Source organism: Diplodia seriata (assembly GCF_021436955.1).
Source record: "Diplodia seriata strain FDS-637 chromosome Unknown scaffold_2, whole genome shotgun sequence".
NCBI classification, from domain to species: domain Eukaryota; kingdom Fungi; phylum Ascomycota; class Dothideomycetes; order Botryosphaeriales; family Botryosphaeriaceae; genus Diplodia; species Diplodia seriata.
In genome coordinates, this window is record NW_027117309.1 from 2,978,281 (window position 1) to 3,001,167 (window position 22,887).

General features: G+C 55.6%; 5 protein-coding genes across 5 annotated transcripts; 3 read left to right on the forward strand and 2 right to left on the reverse strand.

Annotated features, from left to right (window-relative positions):
• Positions 1–200: 200 nt before the first annotated feature.
• On the forward strand, positions 201–854 carry SLS55_002252 (uncharacterized protein; the record flags this gene model as incomplete). The annotated part of the gene is made up of 3 exons (XM_066773734.1): positions 201–357; positions 412–498; positions 565–854. 3 exons carry the CDS (start codon positions 201–203, stop codon positions 852–854), a joined length of 534 nt encoding a protein of 177 aa, XP_066636301.1.
• Positions 855–2,665: 1,811 nt separating this feature from the next.
• On the reverse strand, positions 2,666–6,244 carry SLS55_002253 (uncharacterized protein; the record flags this gene model as incomplete). The annotated part of the gene is made up of 1 exon (XM_066773735.1): positions 2,666–6,244. One exon carries the CDS (start codon positions 6,242–6,244, stop codon positions 2,666–2,668), a length of 3,579 nt encoding a protein of 1,192 aa, XP_066636302.1.
• A 1,424-nt stretch (positions 6,245–7,668) lies between these two features.
• Positions 7,669–8,940, forward strand: SLS55_002254 (uncharacterized protein; the record flags this gene model as incomplete). Its single annotated transcript, XM_066773736.1, has 1 exon — positions 7,669–8,940. One exon carries the CDS (start codon positions 7,669–7,671, stop codon positions 8,938–8,940), a length of 1,272 nt encoding a protein of 423 aa, XP_066636303.1.
• A 6,487-nt stretch (positions 8,941–15,427) lies between these two features.
• SLS55_002255 (uncharacterized protein) lies at positions 15,428–16,406 on the forward strand (the record flags this gene model as incomplete). The annotated part of the gene is made up of 2 exons (XM_066773737.1): positions 15,428–15,434; positions 15,493–16,406. 2 exons carry the CDS (start codon positions 15,428–15,430, stop codon positions 16,404–16,406), a joined length of 921 nt encoding a protein of 306 aa, XP_066636304.1.
• Positions 16,407–19,857: 3,451 nt separating this feature from the next.
• On the reverse strand, positions 19,858–21,652 carry SLS55_002256 (uncharacterized protein; the record flags this gene model as incomplete). The annotated part of the gene is made up of 2 exons (XM_066773738.1): positions 19,858–21,183; positions 21,239–21,652. 2 exons carry the CDS (start codon positions 21,650–21,652, stop codon positions 19,858–19,860), a joined length of 1,740 nt encoding a protein of 579 aa, XP_066636305.1.
• Positions 21,653–22,887: the final 1,235 nt, after the last annotated feature.

Consider the following 22,887-nt stretch of genomic DNA (forward strand, 5'->3'; position numbering starts at 1 on the left):
ATTCCTTGACATTGAAACAGGCAATTGAGCATCATGAAGAAGAACAGAGCCAACAGCAGACTCCCCGCCCCCAGTGCTCGTCTTGCATATAATAAGAGCACACCAGATCACCAGAATCAACATCAACAGCACACAAACCACAATCACATTCAATCCAAGTCCATTCAACCCAAAATCCCACTCCCGCCACATTTTTGAAAATGCATTTCACCCAGATCCTCGGTCTCTCCCTCTTCGCAGTTGGTCAAGTCAGCTGCGCCGCCCTTCCTGCCAACTCTACCGCCATCAACGTGTCGACTCCAGTCCCTCGAGGCGAACTGGTCGACCGCGCCAGCGCCGAACCAGTCCAATGTGGCTGTACGTAGAACCCCCCCCTTTTCCACCACACTTCTTACTGATCCCCTATTCCAGCCGGCGGAGACATCAAGGCATACGGTTCGGAAGATGTGAAGAGGGCCTACAACAACGGCAAGACCCTCTGGAAAAACTTCGACAGCTGTGAGTTCACCCCACAAATCTCAACTCCTCACATGAATCCAACTGCTGACCAAAGACCCTCTACAGCCCGTTGCACCCCGACCGGCAACTGCTACCCCAAATCCTACGGCGGCAACGGCGGCAACGTCCGCTCCTTCCTACCGGCCGAGTGCGACGCCAACTCGAAGAGCGGCACGCTCGTCGAGTGGCCCCTGATGGAGGACCACAGCATCTTCCAGGGCGGCGTCGACTCTGGTAAGGACCGCATTGTCATGTTCGACCCCGCCAAGAACGGCAAGACTGTCATCTTCTGTGGCGTCATGTCGCACCGCAACAGAGGCACCAACTTCGACTGGTGCCCCCGCGCTACCTCGTAAGGGGTACATATCTCCTTTTCGCCCTTTTCCCCCCGTCAAACTCCTACCTGCGGTCGCTACCACGATGCAGTCTGCACGGGGAAATTTAGAATAGACAAGCGAGGAAGTAGTCTGCAAAGACTGGGCTGGTATGGGGAGTCGGAGTTGTTCTGGTAGATTAGTCATTCCGTTTGAATCTATCAATCTTCTGCTTGAACGTCGTCCACAGATAAAAACGCAATCTTCGCCGCTTGATATTCTACTGCCTTTCTGATTTGACATTTCTTTCAGAAGTTCGAGTCTGCACCCGGCAAGAGCGTGGGTAGAGAAGTAAATTTCCTGGACTTTTTCGGAAAATGCGAAAGGGCTTTGTTGCACTCGCAGGATGTGAAGGCAATGCCGACCGCTATCTGTTCAGAAATAGTCAATTTTCTCCCCCTTGCTGTAGGCTCAATTAATATAATCAATCTTTGGTATTTGGGCTATTCATTCTCGCCATGAAAAAGTAATGGATTTGACGCGAGAAAAACCGAGATACGCAGTGTTTTTTTTTTTTTTTTCGCGGGCTCCAATAAGAATGACAATCCAGTCTGGACCATCTGACGGCAAAAGTTTGGACATCTGGACCATGTTTGCAGCCACGTCTTGACAAGTGCCATCTTCGGTCTCGGCAACGGCCCCACCATGCGTCAAAAATTTGTCTTTTTTGAAGACCATGACTTCGTGAATACGTCTCCGAGAAAGCTTGAGAGAAAAGTTAACACGGTATCATTAATGTGGTTGTCGTTTCCAATCCCAACGAGCAGCATACGGCAGGCAAAGATGGCTTCGAAATCACTCCCCCACCCGCGATCGAACAAAAGACTGCTTGAAGTGTTTCCGGCAACGTCCAAGGTCAAACGAACCATCCGAAAGCTCCGAGCCCCCCCGGCTCGCCGGTCCCAAACCAACGTACGAGCACACCTTCCAACTCTTGTCTCCCATATTCCAAAACTACAGTGGCAAGAAAATAAACGGCCTGTAATCAAGTGTCTCGTAAGTGCAAAGACGGAGGAAACGATCGACATGACCGATGGTGCAAACGCTGCGCCGCGAACCACCACCTCGGTGCCTTCGCACGGTACAAGCTGCCGGGTAGATCCCCCACATCTTGATCGAGTATGTAGCCGAGGATCTTCGCCACTTCGACGTCCGGGGGCTGCGTGAGGCCGAGCACGGCTCGAAGGACATCCGGATCCATCAAGGAGCCGTAAAGAAAGAAGTGACTGCAAGGAAAAGAGGCAGATGGAGCTTCCTGCTCGTGTGCTCGAGCCTTTTTCCTTTTTTTTTTATTTCGTGGTGGGCCGCAAACTTCGCCGCCATTGCTGACTGTCGTGGCGCTCGCCCATATTCACCCTCTGGTTCTGGCGGTGGTGGTGAATGGACGGTAGTGTCGTGCGAGGATACCATTTTATTCTCGGATTCCATGGTGTGCAACAGTCTTCATGATGCATTTGGGTGTGCGCAACGGAATCCGACATACCTTAAGAACTCCGAAAAGCGTCGGGCGCGTCGTAAAGGGTCAGCGGGTGATCAAAGCCTGGTTGATGATCAGGGCCCTCGCGGTGATAGGTGCCCTTGCGGTAGACGAGGTCGCCGTGGTAGAAGAGGGAGTCCTGGTTTAGCGTAGTAATGGCGGAGCACGCCATGGGAGCTTTCTCAGTCGAACAATCAATATGTCATATTTCTAGCTAAGTTTCTGAGCGTGCCAAAAGCGGAAAATTTCGAAGTCTGTCGAGGCACGAGACCCTCAACGCAACTATCAAGCACCGAAGCAGAGAAGCCGTCTGCCGTCAAGCTTGTCGATAAGCGGCCCTGGAGTCCGCCGCCAACAGGCTCGAGGTTTGAGCTATACCAGCATTTTTGAATGCGGCAACATCCAGAGCCTCCTCAGATGTGCTTTGAGCGGTTTCCCCGACGCTCGCCTCGGCCGGCGGATGCTTCCAATCCTGCTTGACCATGTCATCGCCAATATCGATACCCCATCTCCACGTCCTCTCCGATCCGCTGGTCGGCCACCAACCGAGGCCAGATTTCTCAGACCATATCCCATCTTCACGCTGCCTTGCCGACGGGTCTTCACGGAGACGTTGGACGAGCCTGCTGCCGGCAAGAAGGGAGAAGCGTGCGGCAATCGAGTCCGGGTCCTTTGGGAGGATTGCCGAGCGGGGGAAGCGGAGAGCGATCCAGGCCAAACAGCAGAGGACGGAAGCCAACAGCACCTCGACGACGATGGTGGAGGTCAGATCCTGGCTTATGCGTTCGCGCTGCATTGCGATCGTGGCATTGGCGTTCCTGGGGGTGCCGACAGCGGCGGGCCGGAGCTCGGTGAGAAGCTGGACCGTGTACGCCGTGAACATTTCCGTGGTTGCGCGGGCGAAGCCGTCCGTATCCAGAAGTGATGATATGTTCTTGGCCTCGTACTCCGCGTAGGTCGCCAGTAGCTCGAAGAAGTTGAGGCTCGTTGTCTCCGATGGCCACAAGCTGTCGTTGCTGTTGAGGAAGCTTTGCGAATTGGGCGAATACCAGATGGGCAGGAGCGAACCTATCCTATCATCGACGTATTCGAGCTTTTTCTTGAATACGAGAGATTCGCGGTCAAAATGTGATGGACTCCAGGGAAGCACTGTTACGGCATCGTCCAAGCCGCGTTGCGTTTTCTGTGTGAAGGTAGCATTCACTTCAACGAGGTGCATCTCCCTGCTGCAAATGGCTCCCCTCGTGGTTGGAAGAGCAATGTCGACATCACCGGGTTGAATAATGTCACCATCTTCTACCAACGTCAGATTCGTAATGCTTTCGTATGAACTTCCAAAGTCGGAAAGGGCAATCCCAAACTGAGCCGTCGTTGGCGAATATACTCGTCCCAGGAATCTGTACCCGCCGAATGCGTCGTAGTGCCTGGTTAAAAAGTCCTCACAAAGTGGTGAGATGCATTCAATCCTATAGTACATGAAATCATCATCAAAGCCAGATGTGGTTACGGCTCTGAAGATGAACATGTCGTTGGAGAGGGCGGTGCAGTTGACATCAACGAGGACAGCAGGGACGGGCAGTTCTATGGTATCCCCTGGGACGATTTCGTAGCCGAGCTCGTCAACAACACCGCTGATGTTGCTGAAGACGAGATTCCCCAAGATGCCAGGCCGTTCACCTAGGTTGAACATTGGAATGCGAGCCCATTCGGCGAATCTGCTGCCCGTTTCGGATGGGTCATCCGCAGTTAATGTGCTCTCCCAGTTCTCAGGTAGACTTGCGTCGAGGTTGACGACAATATCGCGTTGATACGTAGTGACCGTGGTTTCGTAAAGACCAGCAGCAATGATTTTAATGACCGGAAAAAGGACCAGGGCAATGGATGAAGCCACAACTGCAAATCCCAGATTGTGTCTCTTCGAAGTAAGCTTTTCCGATGCCCAAAAGTTGTATTCTCTGTAGTTCAGCAGTAAGGGCTGCTTTTTGGACGGGTTGCTGAGGCTTTTGTAGGCATTCATCGAGCGGACGGTTCCGTCAACCCCAGAGCATGCATAGCTCAGCAGAACCAGAATCAGTGTTGGTACGAAGGAGTAGATCCGCGCTGCCGTATCTGTGTTCCTGCAGAGGCCAGAGTGCGTTTGAGATATTGATTGGAGAATCCCAAGGGTGACCATGGTCGTGACAAATGCGAAAATAAGCGTGGATCTTACATCCAGTCGGAAGGCCAGAGGTTTCCATCCTTTGTTGAGTTTTTTTGATGGCCTGATTTCTTCTGCGATTGACTGAGTAGGCCGATCGCTTTCGAATTGCTGGCCAGCAAGAGAGACCCCACCCGTCTCTGGATGCAGCTTGAAGCGAGTTCCTTGGAGAGAATTGGCCATACTCATGTTCGAGGACCGAGAAAGGGATGAAAACGCTTCCTCGGTAGAATCATGCGAGGCGGAAATGATGATTGCAGTCTGAGCCAACGATCCAGGATCGCGGTGAAGGTCAGAGCGTGGTCGGAGCAAGGTAGCGAGCAGGATTCCCGTAAGTCCGATGAAAATAAAGATTGCCTGGAGAACTCGCAGCGATGCATCCCGGAGAAGAAGCCTGGGGCCATTCCACACCGTTCCTCCACCCAGCTCTTCGGATGAGTTTGACCGACCGATAAAATTAACCACTTGTGCTATGGTGTTACTGGCCAGTGATTCCAGCTCAGATTTGAACTCGGCGGGTTGATCCACAAGGTCCCTCTGCTTGTCTTGATCCACGCCTTGGAAGAAGGCTTCGAAGAAATCGTCGCTAAGTTGCCAATAAGCGTACATCTGAGTCAAGTTGAAGATTTTCTCCGTCTGATTGTCGAACGGACCCCATCGCCTTGCTCTCCACCAGTCCATGTTTGCAGTAGTTGGATTGCTCAAGTATTGCCAAATGGCCTCGACAGGTGTTTCGATATCCGCCGCCACAAGCGTTTCTGGCAATATCTCGAAATTCTTTATTTCACCGGTCCTTGCACTAGCCCGTACACGAGCTTGTTGCATGGTGAAAACTGGAGAACATACCATTCCAGATACTGAAATGTCTAGAGTATTGTTGCTCACAGGAGCGGTTGAGTTCTCAAGAGGGCTCGCCAACGTTGCCAGGATGCGCATGTCTTTTGGTTCGTTCAAGCAGGAAGTAATGTTGAGCCATCCTCGAGGGGATGGATCTGTACTGTTGGGTAAGATGTCTCTTTCCTGATACACCGACAAGACACAGTCGTCAATGGTCTGGTTGGCAACAAAGCTGACTTGTCTCGCAGTTTCCATGGTGGAATCTGGGCTGCCGAGAGTCCAGGAGTAATCCAGCTCTTTGCAGTCGAAGGAAGCGGCAAACGAAGAGACCTCCGCATCCAGGTCGGCCCCTTCGACAGAATCTTGATCGTCTGCCAACTGGAAAGACTCAAACACGTACTTGCCGCTGGTCCATGAAGTGTACGGGCCCCCGACCACACGTTGTGCGCTGACGGCACCGTAGGGTTGATTGCCGACATGATCCGATGCAATAGTGAGAGATCCGTTTGGGGTGACGAGTGTACCATGGAATTCGAAACCAGTGGTCTTTCGAAGAGTGGCGTCATGGGATATCTCGGCGGAAAGCTCCGAATAGGTCAAGCTGTTGGCCGCGGTGACGGAAACGCCCAGGAGAAAACCCACACCCAGACTCAGAGACAGAGCCCAGTGTTTCCTCTTGAACGACTCAAACAATGAGAGAACCTCGACTTTGCCGACGTAATTCAGAAGAACCGAGTTCTCGGCGGTGGCTTCGTCGTCAGCGGACATGGCTGACCAGGGCATGATTCTCTTGATGTCACCCAGGACAGATTTCCATATCAACCCGATGGCGACCAAGCACAGGGTCGGCAGGTAGCGCATTGGAATGACGTACGCATTGTCGTCCAGGGGAATACCCTGATTTCTGGAGACGATGGCATCCAGAACTTGAAGTATCGCGGCGAAGACGAAACAGCATATGGCCAGGGGCAGGAGAGCTTTCTTCTGCAGTAAACTTGGTACCCATTCATGTTGTCGCCGTTTCGAAGGTGAATCGTCGACTAGAAATTGGTGTGTAGCGGGTTCTTTCCCTTTTCCAAGGTCAGCCATTGTTGTTGCTGAAATCGCACCCGCCATTGTCTCACATGAACCAGAACGCTTGGCGTCATTCCTCATCTTGTCGCATGTGGGTCAGATCGCATGGAGACTACGCTAGAGAGAATATGAAAAGAGTAGGGAAGGCCGTTGATGGGCGGATGATCACGTTGTGATAGAAGCCCACTCAGCCTCATCAGGTTTCTCCTATACCTACAAGGCAGGAATCCACTTGCTTTATACTCATGCCAAGTATTTTCGGCCCCCATGCAGATTACCTACCAAGTGTGGTTTCGGCTCTTGTGCAGATCATAGGTAAGCGAGGCAATTAACAGGCGACTTGAATCATGCAGTCCTCGTATTCGGCACTGAACGTTGAAAACTCCTAGCAGTATTAACTTTTTCCACTGGATTATGCGATGCACCAATGAGAGCCCGGTTGATTGAAGACAGAGGCAAGTCCACGATTTAAACGCAGAATGTGGTTGGCCATCTCGTAACCCAGGGCGTCGTATGACCTAGTAGAATACGTTACTCGAACTTTAATAAAGGATTTAAGGCTAGACCCATTTACCTCATCATTGTACATACGCTTGCTTTACTTTTTAGTTGCCCGCAATCCAGCCTCAAAAAACAACATTATTTTTGGTCTAGCTGGGCTTCGGGCTTAATCCAGTGCCCCATAATTCCCACCTACAGTACCTTGGGCCTTCTCAACTGACAAGCATGAATCTTGGTAGAACGAGATTCCGACGGGCTGCGAGGATGCATCATATACAGGAAAGGGTTAGTTAAGGGGGGCCGTACAACACAGCCTACGAAGCTCATGCAGCACAAGGACTCAGCAGAGCATTCCAAGGGGTTTCATCTTGTAAGCGCTGCAACGCAGGCAGTCCATCTTGACCATGTGAAGCTGACCGCAGTGGTAGTAACAATGGATGCATTAAGCGCATGTGGTCGTAGCGGAAGGAGAACAAAATCAGAGACGCATGCAGCACTGCCGAGTGATTTAGGCACTCCGCTTGGAGTGGGGTCTGCGCCGACAGGTTTCAAGAGTTATTTTACGAGAAAATGAGCCATGATGACGGTACTTACAATCGGCCCCCATCGAAGGATGCGGAGGATTCACCCGTGGATCGTCCGTACGCGTATTTATGCATACTTAAGGACGACGAAACCCCCGCGAGTGCGTCGCAGGATACATTGCCAATATGCGCTTGCAACTTCTCGCCGCCGCGTTGCTTCCACAACTTCTTGGTGCCGGTGCTGTCTCGCTATGGGAACCCACCGGACAATACCACGTCGGCTATACCCAGCATGTCTTCAACCACTCCACTCCGGTTGACCCGACGCCGAACCCGGGCATACTGCTTGTATCAATCTTCTACCCCACGCTCCAGGCGCCAAACACCACCGTTCCCTATCTCGACGCCGCCACCGCGCAGGCATACGAACAAGCCCTCGGCTTCCCCAACGGCACCATCAACACCGTCACAACCCAGCTCCAATACCAGGCCCCCACCCTGCTAGGCACCGACTCGGCCTTCGGCAACGGCTCGTCCCTTTACCCGACCCTCATCTTCACCCCCGGCGCCGGCGGGCAGGTCGCCATCTACAAGGCCTACCTCAGCGAGCTCGCCTCGCACGGCTTCACCATCATCGCCATCGACCACCCGGGCGAATCGCTCTACACAGCGCTCCCGCCCGGCCAACCCGGCGCGCCCGGCATCGCAGGCTCGCCGAGCATCATGGCGGGCACCGCCAGTGCCGAAGCCTACTCGCAGATCTACAACTACCGCGTTGCCGACGTCCGGGCCGTCATGGCCGCGCCGATCCTGCCCGCGCTCATCGCCGCGCACGGCGCGCCCATCAACACCACGCACCTGGGCGTGTGGGGCCACAGCATCGGCGGCGCCGGGGCCGCCGGCGTCATCATCGCCGCGTTGGAGGAGTCCGACGACGACGACTATGCCCAATACCCCCCGCCCAAGCGCTACCGCGCCGGCGCCAACCTCGACGGCGCGTACACGAACCTGCTGAAGGCGGTCCATCCCAACGACACGACGGGCGGGGCGGGGGCGCCGGACCTGCGCACGCCGTTCCTGGAGCTGGCGAGCGCGCGCTTCAACGGGCGCGAGGACGGCGGCGGCGGGCCCGGCGACGACACGACCTGGGCGACGTTCAACCGCAACCAGAGCGCGTGGCTGCGCGACGTCTACGTCGACGGCACCGCGCACCTCGACTACACCGACCTGCCGCTGCTGGTCGACGAGCTGGGCTTCAGGGGCGCCGTGGGCGGCGCGAACTCGTCGTTGCCGCTGGGGACCATTGCCGGGAAGAGGTCGACCGAGGTCGTGACGGGCCTGTTGCTGAGGTTCTTCGGGGAGATGGTCGGTGGTGGGGTTCCTACCGGGCTGAGCGGGAGTGCGGATGAGTTTATTGGGGAGACGCCGGAGGCGATTGTGCTTGCGGAGAGGAATTGAGAGTTGTTGACGGTCAAGAGGGGGGGAGGTTTTCCAACTCTGGCGACAAACTTGTAGAGCGCATTTTGGGGACGCCAAAGGTAGTGCCGGGTGGCATTTCGTCAATCGCATTGCAGATCCGCTTGAAGTGAGGGGGCATCCAGTTGTCGTAGACGTTCTTCGTGAACTTGTAGGCTGTCCATCTCTCCTTACCGTTCTGATCCGTAAGGTAGAGCGTGCGAATCTTGTGGCGGTAGTACTTCGTAGTATCTTCTCATCGATGACAGGATAGTGGCCATAGATGTTAACGATGCTGGTGTTGTGGGATACTGAAAAAGCTAGTACCTCGCGATAAAGCTCTTTTTCGCGCTTGACCAATCTGAATCGCTCTACCACAGCCCGCGCTGCGATCGTCGCGCTATGGATATTTTGCCGGTTTGCAAGTTCGAGCGCAGGCGTAGCACACTTAACCTAACAGGTAAGAAAAGGAAAGTGCATAAGCTCCGTAGCGCCGTCAAGCGAGTTTACTTTGTCGTTAGAAGCTACGCCTAGGACTTTCAGTTTCTCGAGCTGCTTCCCGTAAAAGACCAGCTTCTAAAGCCAACGGAAAAGTTGGGTTTCGGACGAGGAAGATCGCGGTGTAGAGGGATAGCTTTAGTCCAAAGCTCGTCGACAGACTCAATAAGAGGTTCGAGATTCTTAAAGCCGTCGCGCTCGTACAATGTTTCGGGAGAGGGTACAACCAGTCGACCAATGTCGATAGGCGCGTCGTGAACGCGGTATGACATAATCTCCTTGATGGCCACGGGCTGCTTGTATACCTTGACCTGAGGCTTACGAATGATGGCCGAGCCAGGGCGCTGGCCGAAGGACCATCTTTGGAAGATGTGCCCGGAGACGTTGGCGGGCATGGTATCGTGATCCGAATGCGCTGGCGAGGATCGCGTGGAGGACGTTGCAGTGGTGCGCCTATCGAGGACGACGTTATCGGCGGGTGCGGAGGGATCCGCCTCTGGGCGTCTGGCTCGAAGAATGTCCGCGGCCAGCGTTGGTGTGTTCGCCAGTAGTCGATAGGATTAATGCGCTCCTCCTCCTCCTCGTTGCCCGGAGATAATCGCGGGCGTTTGCGTACGGGTTCATCGGACGTATCTCGTTTGTGCTTCTCATGTCAGCTCGAAGTAGGCCGTGGCAGTACGGAGGGCTTACCTAAGCGTCAAGGCTGCTGCTATCGTGCGGGCTGAGAGATTGGCAGGCCCGCTGCTGAAGACGTGCACTTCTTCGGGCCATGGTGGCAGAAGGTTTGTAGATAGAGTGCTGCGGGAGCTAGAGGAAGCGCGGTGATGCGACCGCTGGCCACCACCCCAGCGCCTGCCTGCTGCATCTCAATGGAGGCCCCCGCACCTGCAAGTTACACAAGTTATTACAGCTCATCAACCCACAACTGCTGGACATGTCGTCGCCAGCCAACCAGGACGTTCCTTGGCAAGAGGAGCGTCCGGGCGCTTATGCACGCACAATCCATCAGAAAACCTGAGCTTCGCCACTCTGACGTGGGTAGGTAGTTGAATCCAGGATCTGGACGTAGATGTGAGTTTGAAATGCACAAACCTGTATCCGGATATTGGATTCAACTACCTCCACAAGGATAGTGAAACCTATGGTGCAGCAGATGTGGATGGGTTCAATTGTTCAATTCCTGTGTCGCCCGCGTGGCCCTAGCCTACAGCATAGCCGCGACGCAACACCGTGCCCGTTGGTCGTCGAGCGCGATCTGGCCGGCGTGCGGCACTGACCAAAGAGTCGTAGTCGTCAAACAAGGTGCCGATGAAGCACACGGCTTCCTTGCACGAGGATGCCGTGCTTGTAGCTGTAGAGTCGGGCGAAATCGAAGGGTCGTTCGGCGAGGAGACGATGGCGCCATGCATCAAAGTCATCTTCCTCGAAGGCGAACACAACAACTCAAAAATGTCCATCAAACACCTGTGCAGCAGGAACGGATGACAGATTAACCACGACCTGTGGAGGCTCGTGCACTGCCGGCACCTTCCCATTCGCCAAATCGCCCGCTTCTGGATGCCTAAGGCCACACAACACCAAATTTCTTCCAGAAGACCATGAAATGTCATTGCGGATAACATTCTGCAAACGCACGGCCCAAAGCTCAGCGTTGATGGAGACGACGTTGAGAACTGCAAAGTGGTGGCGCGTCATTGAAGCGAAACACCACAATTGGAATTTCCAGCGATGCGTTAAGTGGATGGAGGACAGCGCATCAGCAAGGACGGCTTGGAGGTCGGACGCGTTTGCGACCGACCGTGGAACGCAAAACGCGACCACAACAAACTCTTCCTCGAAGATCCGCGCGCGGCGGATGCGACAACGAAAAGTTTCCTCAAGCAAATGCGGAAAGCCATCAAAAATTGCGCCAGTGAAGCCCCCGAAGGAGATTCATACCAAGCCACCACCGCGCTGTGCAATGCAGGGCAGCCTGGTAGGCCGTCCGTCTTGTTGATCACGGAAGCCCCGACAAGGTAAGTATGGCTCGTGGAAGAGGTCGAAGGGCAGGCCGCCTTTTATACCCGCTCAGAGAGCGGAAAATTGCTATGCCCGGCGCCCGGCGTGGCTGCATGTTTGTGGGTCAAGTGTTCCATGGCTTTCGATGGGTTTCTTGCAGTATGCGCCCGGTGCACCGTGCCATGGAACCCTCCGTCATCACTTGCAGGTGGAAGGTCACGTGAAGGTTGAACGACCGGGGAACACGCACGCCGAGAGAAAGTGGCATCTGATGGACTTGTAGCAAATGCGATACACTCTGAAATTTGCTTTGTGCGTTTGGGAGGCTCGGCACCTCGTGCGTTTAAGCGCTTAAACGGTTCGCTTTCATCATGGATGGATGGATGGACAGTCGAAGCACGTATATGGACGTAGATTTGGGCCTTTTAAATGTGCAAATGTTGCCAACATAGCCAGGCCACGATATTTCTGTGATGTAGAAAGGATCGTGTTTGTCGTAAAATACTGCACCGGCCTGCTGGGCTACTATGCGCATTCCTCCCATCAGCTTTCCTCCAGGCTCGATAGGAGAGAAGGGAATTGAATCATCTCCGAGGTCTTCTATGCAATCAGCCACCTCCTAAAAGCAAGAGAAGCCTCCCATCCCTCGCCGCTAGACCATCAATCCTGGTCTTTTCCTCACAATCGCAGCTGGACGTGTTATTTCACAGAGATATTGCACCCCAACTTCCGTGGATAATTGAACCCGATGTCAACATGTATTTGTAAAGATTCAATTTTCGCATCTACGTCATAATATTTCTTTCAACTGTTCACGTGCAACAGAGCAGCCCACCGCGCCATCGTCCGCAAGAAAGCGGCAGACAGCCAACGCACCGCGCCCCCCATCAAATCACCCCATCTCGCCACGCTACGAGCGTACAATTCATGCATGCAAGTCGCCCTACAAAGTAGATCCAGCCCCATCCTTTCGTACAACACCAGGTCGTCCGGCCGGCCTCCTCGGCGAACCGCGAAGATCCACTAACCATCGGGTAGAAAAGAAAGCGGCGACTGCAGTTGTGATACGCGAAAGCCGGAGATCAGCGCGGATACGGAAGGAGGATCGACGGATGGTGGTGGTGTCAGACGGAGCGTCGGTGATGGGGTTGGATGGAAGAGGGGATGATTTGGGGCGTGGTGTGGTGGGACGGTGCGGTGCGGCCTCCGGGGCGTGCGGAAAGGAAGGGAGGAAGTGGTTGGAGGGGCTGAGGCCGTGAGGTAGCTGCGGTGGGACGTTGGACAGGAAGTCGGGACCAGGCGGGTGGTGGTGGAAGACGCTTGGAGAGCGAGGAAATTGGTATGAGTGGGTAGACGATAGCGCCAAAAATAACGTGGATGTGGACTATTCAGACTCGTTGGATAGATAGCATTACCGGCTGTACGGTTGCAACGTTACTTCTTCCCAGCAATTCACTCCTCGTGTCTCTGTCTTTGTGGGAAAAAAGAGTGGTATCCGAACAGCAGCGCTTGAGACATATCGAAAAGGGAAATCAGCCGCTCACATCAGCGAAGCTGAAGACATGCAAAGAGAGACTTCAGTATGTATCGCGAGTTGTGTTCAAGTCGAAAGTTCGTCAGGCATCGGGCGTAAGTAAAGGTTTCACCCCAGCCACAGCGAGGAGAAAACGTTCATGCCGAAGTCTCAGACCTTAGCAGGAATGCATTCTGGGCCGTCGTCATGGGCCAAGACCTGGCGCGCCCGGAGTAAAGGTCCAGTGTGGCCACATTCCGCTGTGCAATTTTCTGCACTTTTCGCAGCGGTTGTGGCTGTGCTGTCGACAGAAACCGAAGTCGTCAAAGACGGTGGGTGTCGCAAGCGGAGGATGGCATTGACAGCAAACGAAACGCTGCCTGTTGAATCGTTGACTTGCGTCGTTTTGGGATTTTGGGAAGCCGGCGAAGTCGTAGTAAATGTTGCCGCTGGGGGTGCGCTGTGGCATTCTTGGGTGCAGAAAAGTTGGGAGCGAAGCAAGGATACCGCTCGTTTTGCCATGTCTGCCGGCCATGTTGCGTGTTGGAGAGGATTTGGTGCCCATGGTTGCCTGTAGATCTATATCATCAGTTCCCATCAGCACGTATGGTTTATATCCTCTGCGTGGTGTTCAGGTTCCCAGGAGAGAATACGATAGTAGTACCCGGTCATGACTGCACACACGTGGCGGAGTAGCATTGCGGCGAGACCGCGTGAAAAGACAAAAACAGCAACATGAAGGCACAGTGACTGTGGCACAAGTCACTGGTTTCTTGTAAGCCGGGAATCCATAGAAAGAGAGCACGCTCAACTCCGACGGACACGAGAAACAATGAGGCGTGCCGGCTGTAAGGATTGCGAGTGATCAGAACGACTTTACGAGCGACGACAGAATCACTGTCCGCGCTACCAATGAAGTTCTGGATTCGCCATTGGAGTTGATGATGGTGTCAGCATGTCTGATGCAGGGCGAGTAAAAGTGAGTTGTTGGCTGCGCAGCTTCCATGGCTCCAAAATGGCGATTCCCGGGTTTCGATACCCTGGTAATGGCGACATCTCTATCCGGGGGTTGATTCCGGAAGCGACGGGTGGACGTCGTTGGAGGTTTGGTAGAGGCAGCGGGCAGCGGGAACAGAGGTCCTGGAGCGCCTTGGCATGATGACCTCAGCCCAGCATCCACCACGGATTTATTTGACGCAGCTGCTCCCAGAGGCGCCGAAGAAAGGAGCGTGGGAGCACATGTGTTGGGCGGGCAGGCGGGGAAAGAAGGAGCGCGATAAGATAAGTAAGCAGGCCGAAACCGGCCGGCATCTCGAAGCCGAAGGCAAACTAACATGTCGCCGCACCACCAACATGCCCATCACGAGGACGGCCTCCCACCGAAACCAGACGTAAACAGGCATTTGTTTCGCACCGGTCAAGGGCGCAGTGTGTCGCCCATGGACGTCCACAGAAGACACAGCCGATCTCCCGGCGGCTCGATCACAGGACTGCCCGAGCTCTGCCGCCTGCCACAGCTTTCCGCACCCTTGACGCCATCATCCACTTCCGCTTACCCGCCGATTGGCTCAATGCCCGTCCCGCCCTCCACAACATCCAGTCACACGCATCGCAAATGCCGATGACGGCTGTGACGGGAGACCGTCCAGATGGCCTGGCTGCGCCCTTTCTGGGGGTGGGTCGTGTGCCGCTCATGCGCCGCTTCCCCAGACTCTTCCGCATCGAGCACCAACCCGCTCCCTCTTTTCTCACGCCTTGTCCCACGAGATCCTCCTTCATACTTTATTTTTCGCCAGCCGCCTTGGACGGAACACAGGCCCGTGAGAGATCATGAGTCCGTTATCGAACGCCACAAATGATGGCAAGAAACCCCAGTCAGCCCACGACGAGGCTGCACTTGCTGCCGTTGCCGAGAACGATGCCCTCACACGCGCGCCTGTCTCCAAGCCTTCTGGAGAAAGTTTGCGCCTGAGCATTCCCCGCACTCCTGACCGCCGGGCCGCTTCTCCCACGCTTTCCGTTTTCTCCATGGAGGACTATCCATCCGCGCATACCGCCACTTCCTCGACTTTCCTGCTGCCTCAATCTCTGCGTGAAGAGGAGCCCTCAGAAAAACGACCTCAGACGTGGAGAGGCCGGCTCCAGGCGTCATGGTTACACAACAAAGGGCTTGTGCTAGTGCTTGTGTCACAGTTCTTTGCCGTCACCATGAATGTCGCGACCAGAGTTCTAGAGATTGAGGGAAACAACGGGAAGGGCTACCACCCATTCCAGGTAAGACTCCCGCAGACCGTCCTGATACGGAAGTGTAGCTAACCACTTTACCACACCAAGGTCCTCTTTGCCCGCATGGGCATCACCCTGGTGCTATGCTCGATGTACGTGTGGTGGAAGAAAATCGAGCATGCGCCACTGGGGCCAAAAGAAGTCCGCTGGTTGCTTGTTCTACGAGGCTTTGGTGGACTCTTCGGTACATCCGGCATGTACTGTGAGTTCTCCCCCCACCGTCGTCCCAGCCCCAGCTCCCCCGTCCTGACCCACCGCAGACGCTCTCCTCTACCTCCCCCTCTCCGACGCCACCGTCATCACCTTCCTCGCGCCCTCCCTCGCCTGCTTCGCCTGCTCCATCCTCATCAAAGAACCCTTCACGCGCATGGAGCAAATCGCCGCCCTCGTCTCCCTCTTCGGCGTCGTCCTCATCGCGCGGCCCACTTCCCTCTTCCCCAACTCGGCCTCCTCCCCCTCCCCTCCATCCAACGGCACGACTTCGGCTCCCGATGCCCCCTTCCCAAGCGACGCCGGCGACTACACGTCCGTCACGCCCTCGCAGCGCGCCAGCGCCGTCGGCGCCGCCCTCCTCGGCGTCCTCGGCGCCGCCACGGCCTACACGACGCTCCGCTGGATCGGCCCGCGCGCCCACGCCCTCATCTCGGTCAACTACTTCGCCGGCTGGTGCACCTTCATCTCCCTCGTCGTCATGACATTCGTGCCGTCCGTCCCCTTCCTGCTGCCGACGTCGCCGCGCGACTGGGCGCTGCTGGTCTTCCTCGGCGTCTGCGGCTTTCTGATGCAGTACCTGCTGGCCGCCGGCTTGCAGCAGGAGAGGAGCAGCCGCGCGACGAACATGGTGTACTGCCAGATGCTGTTCGCGTTGGCCGGGGACAAGGTCGTGTTCGGGACCGGGCCGGATGGGTGGGGGTGGGCGGGGAGTTTGCTGATTTTGGGCAGTGCGGTGTTTGTGGCGGTGAGGAAGGAGAGGGCGAGGGGCGGTGGAGGCGGAGGGGGGAGGCGAGAGGAAGGTGTGGTGAGGGATGAGGAGAGGGGGCTTGTGGAGGGTATTGATGATGGAGAGGATGAGGATGTTGGCGAAGGAGAGCGAACAGAGGGTGGAGCGGAGCGAAGAGACGATGGTGGATATGAGGAGAGAGTCGAGGTCCGGTCGGGAGAAGCGGGGAAGTAGGTCTGGCCACTACCTGACAGTTCGGGAGAGGTGTTGAAAAGAAGGGGGGAGAGACGCATCTAGGTTGGCGTCTTTGATCTTTGACCCCGTAAAATTGAAAGAACAGGGCATTTCATCATGTGGCGTTTGGGAACACGATAGAGGTTGGGGGCTTTCTTTTCTTTCCGGAACATGTCCCGGGTCTGGCTGCGCATTACCTATGCCAGAGTACAATCGGATCACATTACGTATACATGGGCGCTCTTTCTCGTCGTCGCTGAAAATAGAGTGGTAGCAGTCTGTCAACGTCCAGGTACAAGTGGCCCTACAGGCTTTCATCTCCGGTACCGATGACCGCGAGATGGCTGGGGTCTCCCGTGTCGCTCAACCTTCTGAGGGTGGGGGAGTCTTCCCTCCCGGCGCAGATGAAGAGGGAAGGCTGACGGCGCCGCGGCCTGTCTGTTTGTGTTTGAGGATAAGCAACTCAAGTGGGTTCGAAGAGCGTAGTGCGGCGCGGCGCGGCTCGATGTCGAGGCGGAGCGGCGTGGGGATTCGCTGGTTCGGGTCAGCTGCAGCACGGCACGGTGAATTGGAGCGCGCGGAAACCGAGTGAGCGGGGCGGAGCGGGGCGGAGTGAGAGGGTGAGGGTGAGGATGGAAGTGTGGTGGATGCGCGGTATGCGCCCGGGCGGAGCACTTGGAGTATACCGCCGCGAACACAAGTCGGGGCGGGGGGTTGTCCGCATGGACGGTCTGTGGGGAGGAAGCGCAGTGCTGTGGTTGTGCTTGCGAGAGAGCGCGTGTATGTGTGCTCGTCCCGGCCCGCTCTTGGTTGTTGGTTCTTGCTTATCGGCATCGCGCGCGGGGCTGGCGCTCGTGTGGGCGCCGAGGGGGAATGGCTGGGTGAGCTGCTCGTACGTGACTTTCATGCGGGTGGGTTCGGCGCAAGGACAAGGGCTGGGAAAGAGGCGCGTTGGAATGACGTTGGCGCTCGGGCGGTAGGCAGCGGGCAGCGGGCGGCGGGCGGCGGGCGGCGGGTTGACGATTGGTGCGCAGAGTGAGTGACCCAAGGAAAAGGCAAAGAAGAAGTTGGGCGAAGAGGTGACGAGGAGCCCGACAGGAACTCGTAGAGTGGACGAGCGAAGAGCAGATCGAAGAAAAGGCGCAGCAGAGGCTGAGGAAGCAAACTGAGGCGGGGTTTGGCCATATAATTAACAAAGTCAAAATCCCCACTAATGACCCGTCCAAGCGACGAACTGGCCGAGTACTAGCGGAACCGTTCCCTATAGGTTTAGGATTCTTCTACGGACGACAGCTAGGAGCGTGGGCGCCCCAGGTGAGACTGGGGTACGGTCAAAAACAGGCGGTTCTCGAAGAGCCTGTCCTTATATAGCACGCTTCCCTCGGGTTGAGCAAGCTCATATAAGTTTTTGCCTTTTTTGCCTCTGGTCTTGGTGGTGGTGAGCGTGCTCATGGTGAGTGACCGTGCTCGCGGCGTGGTTCGAACTGGGGAGTTTTTTTTTTTTTTTTTTGTTGTTGTTGTCGTGGAGGGCATGATGCCTTAGGCAGAGAGAGCCAAATAGTATGGAGCTGTCGCTCAGAACGCAACCACTATCGATTCCTTTTATAATAATGTCTTTGGCCACCCGCTGTGACTCGAAGACTTGTTGTCCTAGATACTGCGTAGTGTCACCCAACTTCCCGATGCAAGAAAGTGTGGGAGTAGACGTTCCTGGCGGTGGCGTCGGAGAAGGGCAAGAAGCGGTGTTTGGTCAAGACACCCTTTTTAGATCTTCTTGGCTCTCCTGGAAATTGGCATGTGTCACTCACCGGGAACTGATGCCTTTGTTGTCGTCAGACATGATTTGCGAGTATAGGACATAAACTCGTTATATTGAAAAGCGCTGAGGTAACTCGAGCGCCATGTTTACTGTTCTGAACTTCACAAAAATTCCACAAAGGCTTCCCAAGTCTCCAAGTAGACTGTATTCCTACTTGAGAAATCAGTCGAAGATTTGTTATCCCGGGAAGTAGCAAAGGCAAAATTCGTCCTTTATCTTGATGCGGCATCCCCAACCTCAACTGGCCGAGACTCAGCAGGGAGTTCATGAATCCCGCCTCCACCAACCTCCAATGGTGGAACTTCCATCTCTTGCATACCGAGTCCATCCGCTTCTGTTCTGTGCCCCGAAGGATCGGCCTTGTTCGCTGCCAGCTCGTACCTTCCGCCAGTTGGCTTATATAGCGCATCAGTTGCCTTGCTTCTGCGCTGGTGACGCTTTCTCCAGAAGAGCAGGCCTCCGCAGATTCCGAGCAAGAAGACCACAACAGCAATGGCGATTCCAGCAATTGCTCCTGCAGACAACACTCCACTGTTCTGATCTGCCGCTGCCGTAGCAGATTTTGTGGGTACTCCAGACGTCCCCGTCGTCGTTGAGAAAAACGTCGTTGAAATCATCGGAGTGTCCGTCGAGGAGGTCTTTGGATCGACATCAGACGTTGTGTTCGAGGAAAGAGTCATGGTCGCATCTGCCGTTTGCTGATTCATGATGATGGTAGTGTTCGCATACTGCGACGCCGTCCTCGTGCAAGTTGAGCGCGTGGCATCGGCCACGCTCAGCCACAGGCCGCATGTATCTTCGCCATCGCAGCAGAGGTTGTCGCCACAACAGAGGGAGCCGGCGGCACAGCATGTGCCTCCGCAACACGTTGTTCCAGCCTTGCAGCACACCAAGGCGCACTTGGCATCGACACCAGAGCATCCTTCTGCCATGGCTTGAAGTAAGGCGTTTTCTTTTCTTCCCTTGGTCCCGAAAACGAAAGAGCGGTGCGGGATTGCGAGAGGGATTCCGTGGTGAGCGAGGCTGGCACCCAACTGCAGTATATACTGAGGCTTATCTCAAGATAAAAGGAGCGGTGGATGCACTGTAACGTAGTACGAGCCCCTGCGCGTTACATTAAAGGCTCAAGTGGGGGCAAAAATATCCAGTGGCTTTTGAATGTCGCACTGACCCAACTGACGCAAAGGTTTGTTTTTTTCCGGCGCCGTCCCTTCGAGGAACACGTCTGCCGGAGCGAACCTGCCACTCCTGGGTCTTGCATACTACCGGGCAGTTTGGACAATTGGGCTTGATGATGCGACTACTCAGTTTCTGGGGCGCTGCTCCAGGATTATCAGATGGCCACCTCTCGCTCGTTATTCGATAGTCTTTCTACACCACCATTGAACACTGTACTGTATATACTAATGGCTGGATTAATCATCTTACAGATTGAAGCTGACACATGGACCACTGGGAAGGAAGCTTCACCGCCGCAACGTCAGCTCATGATGCTGCGTCATCTTCAGCCGGGCTGGACCACTCTCCCAGCACGGCAACTGAAGCTACATTGGCGAGGCTGAGAGTGAAACCGAGACGCATCTGAGGGGGACACCCAACCTTTTACAAAATACACGCAGCCCACCCACAATGCTAAAAAGACAACACGCCCAATGGTTTACCACCACCCCCGACCTTCCCAGCACCCCGCTCAACCGCCTCCTCCCCCTGCCGCCTCGCCGCCTCCCTCAACCTCACCAGCACGCCGCCCGCCGGGGCGTCGGTCAGGGTCAACCCATGCTTGACCTCCAGCCGCTCGCCCTCGATGCGATCGAACCGCTGCAGCAGGCGCACGACGACGTAGGCGGCCTCGGTGAGGGCGAACTGCTGGCCGATGCAGATGCGCGGGCCGCCGTTGAACGGCAGGTAGTCCCAGCCCGCGCGGCGGCTCTCCCAGCGCTCCGGCCGGAACGCGTCGGCGTCGTCGCCCCACAGGTCCTTGCGCCGCTGCATCACGTACACGTTGTACTCGACCTCGGTGCCCGCGGGCACGAACACGGGCGCCCGCCCGTCGGCGCCCCCGCCCGTCGGCAGCGTCGTGTCGGTCGCCGCCGTCCGCGAGTTGAACGGCACGACGGGGAAGAGGCGCAGCGTCTCGGCCAGGTGGTGCCGCAGCGGCGTGCACGCCTTGAGCGACGCGTACGTGATGTCCTTGGGCGCGTCGTACGTGCCGAAGGCGCCGAGGATGGTGCGCCGCAGCGCGATGTAGCGGGATGGGTGCCGGGCGAGCATGAGGAAGAGCCAGGAGAGGAGCGAGGCGGTGGTGTCGCGGCCCGCGAGCAGGATGTTGAGGAGCTGGTTGCGCAGCTCGATGGGGTCGGTGGTTTCTGCGGCGAGGGCGTGGAGGAAGATGTATTTCTCCTTTTTGGAAGAGGAGGAGGAGGATGATGATGATGATGATGATGATGATGATGAAGAGGAGGGGAAGGACGGCTTCTTCTCTTCTCTCTGCTCGGCTTCGGCGAGGTTCTTGTCGAGGGCCATCTGCACGAAGTAGTCGACGAAGGCGTGCACGGATTCGCACTCTTTCTTGAAGGCGGCCGTGTGGCCCACCCAGTAGAACTTTCCGAGCCGGACGGCGCGGGCGAGATACCACTGCGACAGGTCGAATGCGGAGGCGAAGGTGCGTTCGTTGCACTCGGGGGGAAGTGTTTTGTTGGTGGGGTACCCCTGCGCGGCGAGCTGGCTGTCAATACTTTCGCCAAAGAGGAATTCGGTTGAGGAGTCGACGGTGAGGCGGAAGAAAAGAGTCTGGATATTCGTTATGTTTGTCCAGCGGTCAGCGGCGTTGACCGGGAGGGCCTTCATCATGTTCTGCACATGCTTTTCTTCCAGGTCAAGATCGCTGATCTGGCCGCGGGCGAATTGGGGCCGGAGGAGGCCACGGGAATGTTCCCATTTCTTCCCGTTTGAAGCGAACTGGTAAGGTACGTCAGCGGCACGGTCTCGCCTTCAGCAACTGCACTGTACTCACGATACCGTCACCCAACAGAGGGTGGAAGTTGCCGGTCCGTCGCAATCCGAGCTCAAAGTCTTTGAACTGTGTGGCAAGGATGGCCTGGATGTTCCTTGGCTCACATGTCCAGAAGGTCCGCTCGCCGAATACGACATGCTGCATGGTGGTGACGAGTCTCCCCTCGCGCTTGCTGATCTCTAACACGTGCTCTACAAGGTAGTTTGGTAGTCGGTGTAGCTCACTGGCTCTCAGCATTTGGCGTAGGTATGAGATGCCTAGGGAAAGGTCGTCGGGATTGGCGGCAACTGTCGGTTTGCATCCCAGCTCGCGACATTTTCTTGCCTGGCGTTCCCTGGACACAACGAAGGTGATGAACTTGAGCAGGACGAATGCTGCAACGGCCCACAGTGCGAGGAAGATTCCGGCTTGCATGGTTGAGTTTTGTGAAGGGGTTGGTGATGAGGGGTGAAAGCGGAGAAGAATTCTTTATATCCGTGTACGTTGGGTACACTAAGTCATCGAGCCACCACAACAACACGATGCATCTCAACAAGGGAGTATCGCACCACGGGATCATAAAATATATTAAGTCGACCAGGCGAACACACTTCTTGGTGTATATTCTATTCTGTCACTCGACGCTACAGTCTGTCTCGTTGTCAACTCACATCAGACTCGTTCATGAATTTGGAGTACACTGAACACGTTCGACTTATTCGCTAAAAAAGGAGTAATCCGGTGAAGGAGAGATATACCGATACGGCAAAAGGCGATGTATCGGAAAGTAGTCATGTATCTGCAGAGAAGTAACCCATCTACGCAGACTTGACCTATGCCCAAAAGAACGACCGAGTGACTTGAAGAAGCACGATTGTAGGGCTAGCAATGTTTCCAAGAGAAATAAGCGACGTCGGAAGGGCGTCGGGTAGTCCAGGGAACAAATAACACATCACCTGCACAACCCCCTCTCCGCAGAAAATCACCCCCGTACCTCCGCGGGCGCTACGCCGTCTTCATCTCCGCAGCACCATGAAAACATATAGGCGGCAGACCCTGCGTCGTGTCAGCTCTACAGGCTGGAGAAGCTGAAGTGCGGCCGCCAGCAACCGTGCTCCAACTGCTCCGCCCGCGGCGTTACATGCAACTTTCAGCAGGCTCATCAGGTCCAGCCTAACAGAGCCGAGAGTCTGGTCCATGGGATCCCTACAATCCTCGCTCGGCTAAAGCGATTGCAAGAGCCTCTGGCGCCATCTACAGATATGACGCCACAGCGGTCGGCTTCGCACAATGAGTATGCAGGCGTCGCGTCTGAACCGGCGCATTGGAAGGAATACCAGCCGTTTGAGCGTACCGGCATGCGTGTCTCCACCTCCGAGGTTATGTCCCAAGTACTAATGCACGTCCAGATGTTTCGAAAATGTAAAGCATTAGGAGTGAAGGTTGCAAAGTATACAAGCACTAGCCCCAGAGCCACCCGCTTCGATCCCATCTCCTCATACATGCTTCTGCCATCACCGGATGCACTGGAGGCTGCCCGCGTCTTGAATATTCCTGCCTTGAATGTTCTGGAACTCTCACGCCGCATCGCAACGAGCTCGCTCGAGGATTTCCAGGCCAAAATCATTGCCACCTCACTGTTCTACCACACCGAAGGCTATTCGTCTCGC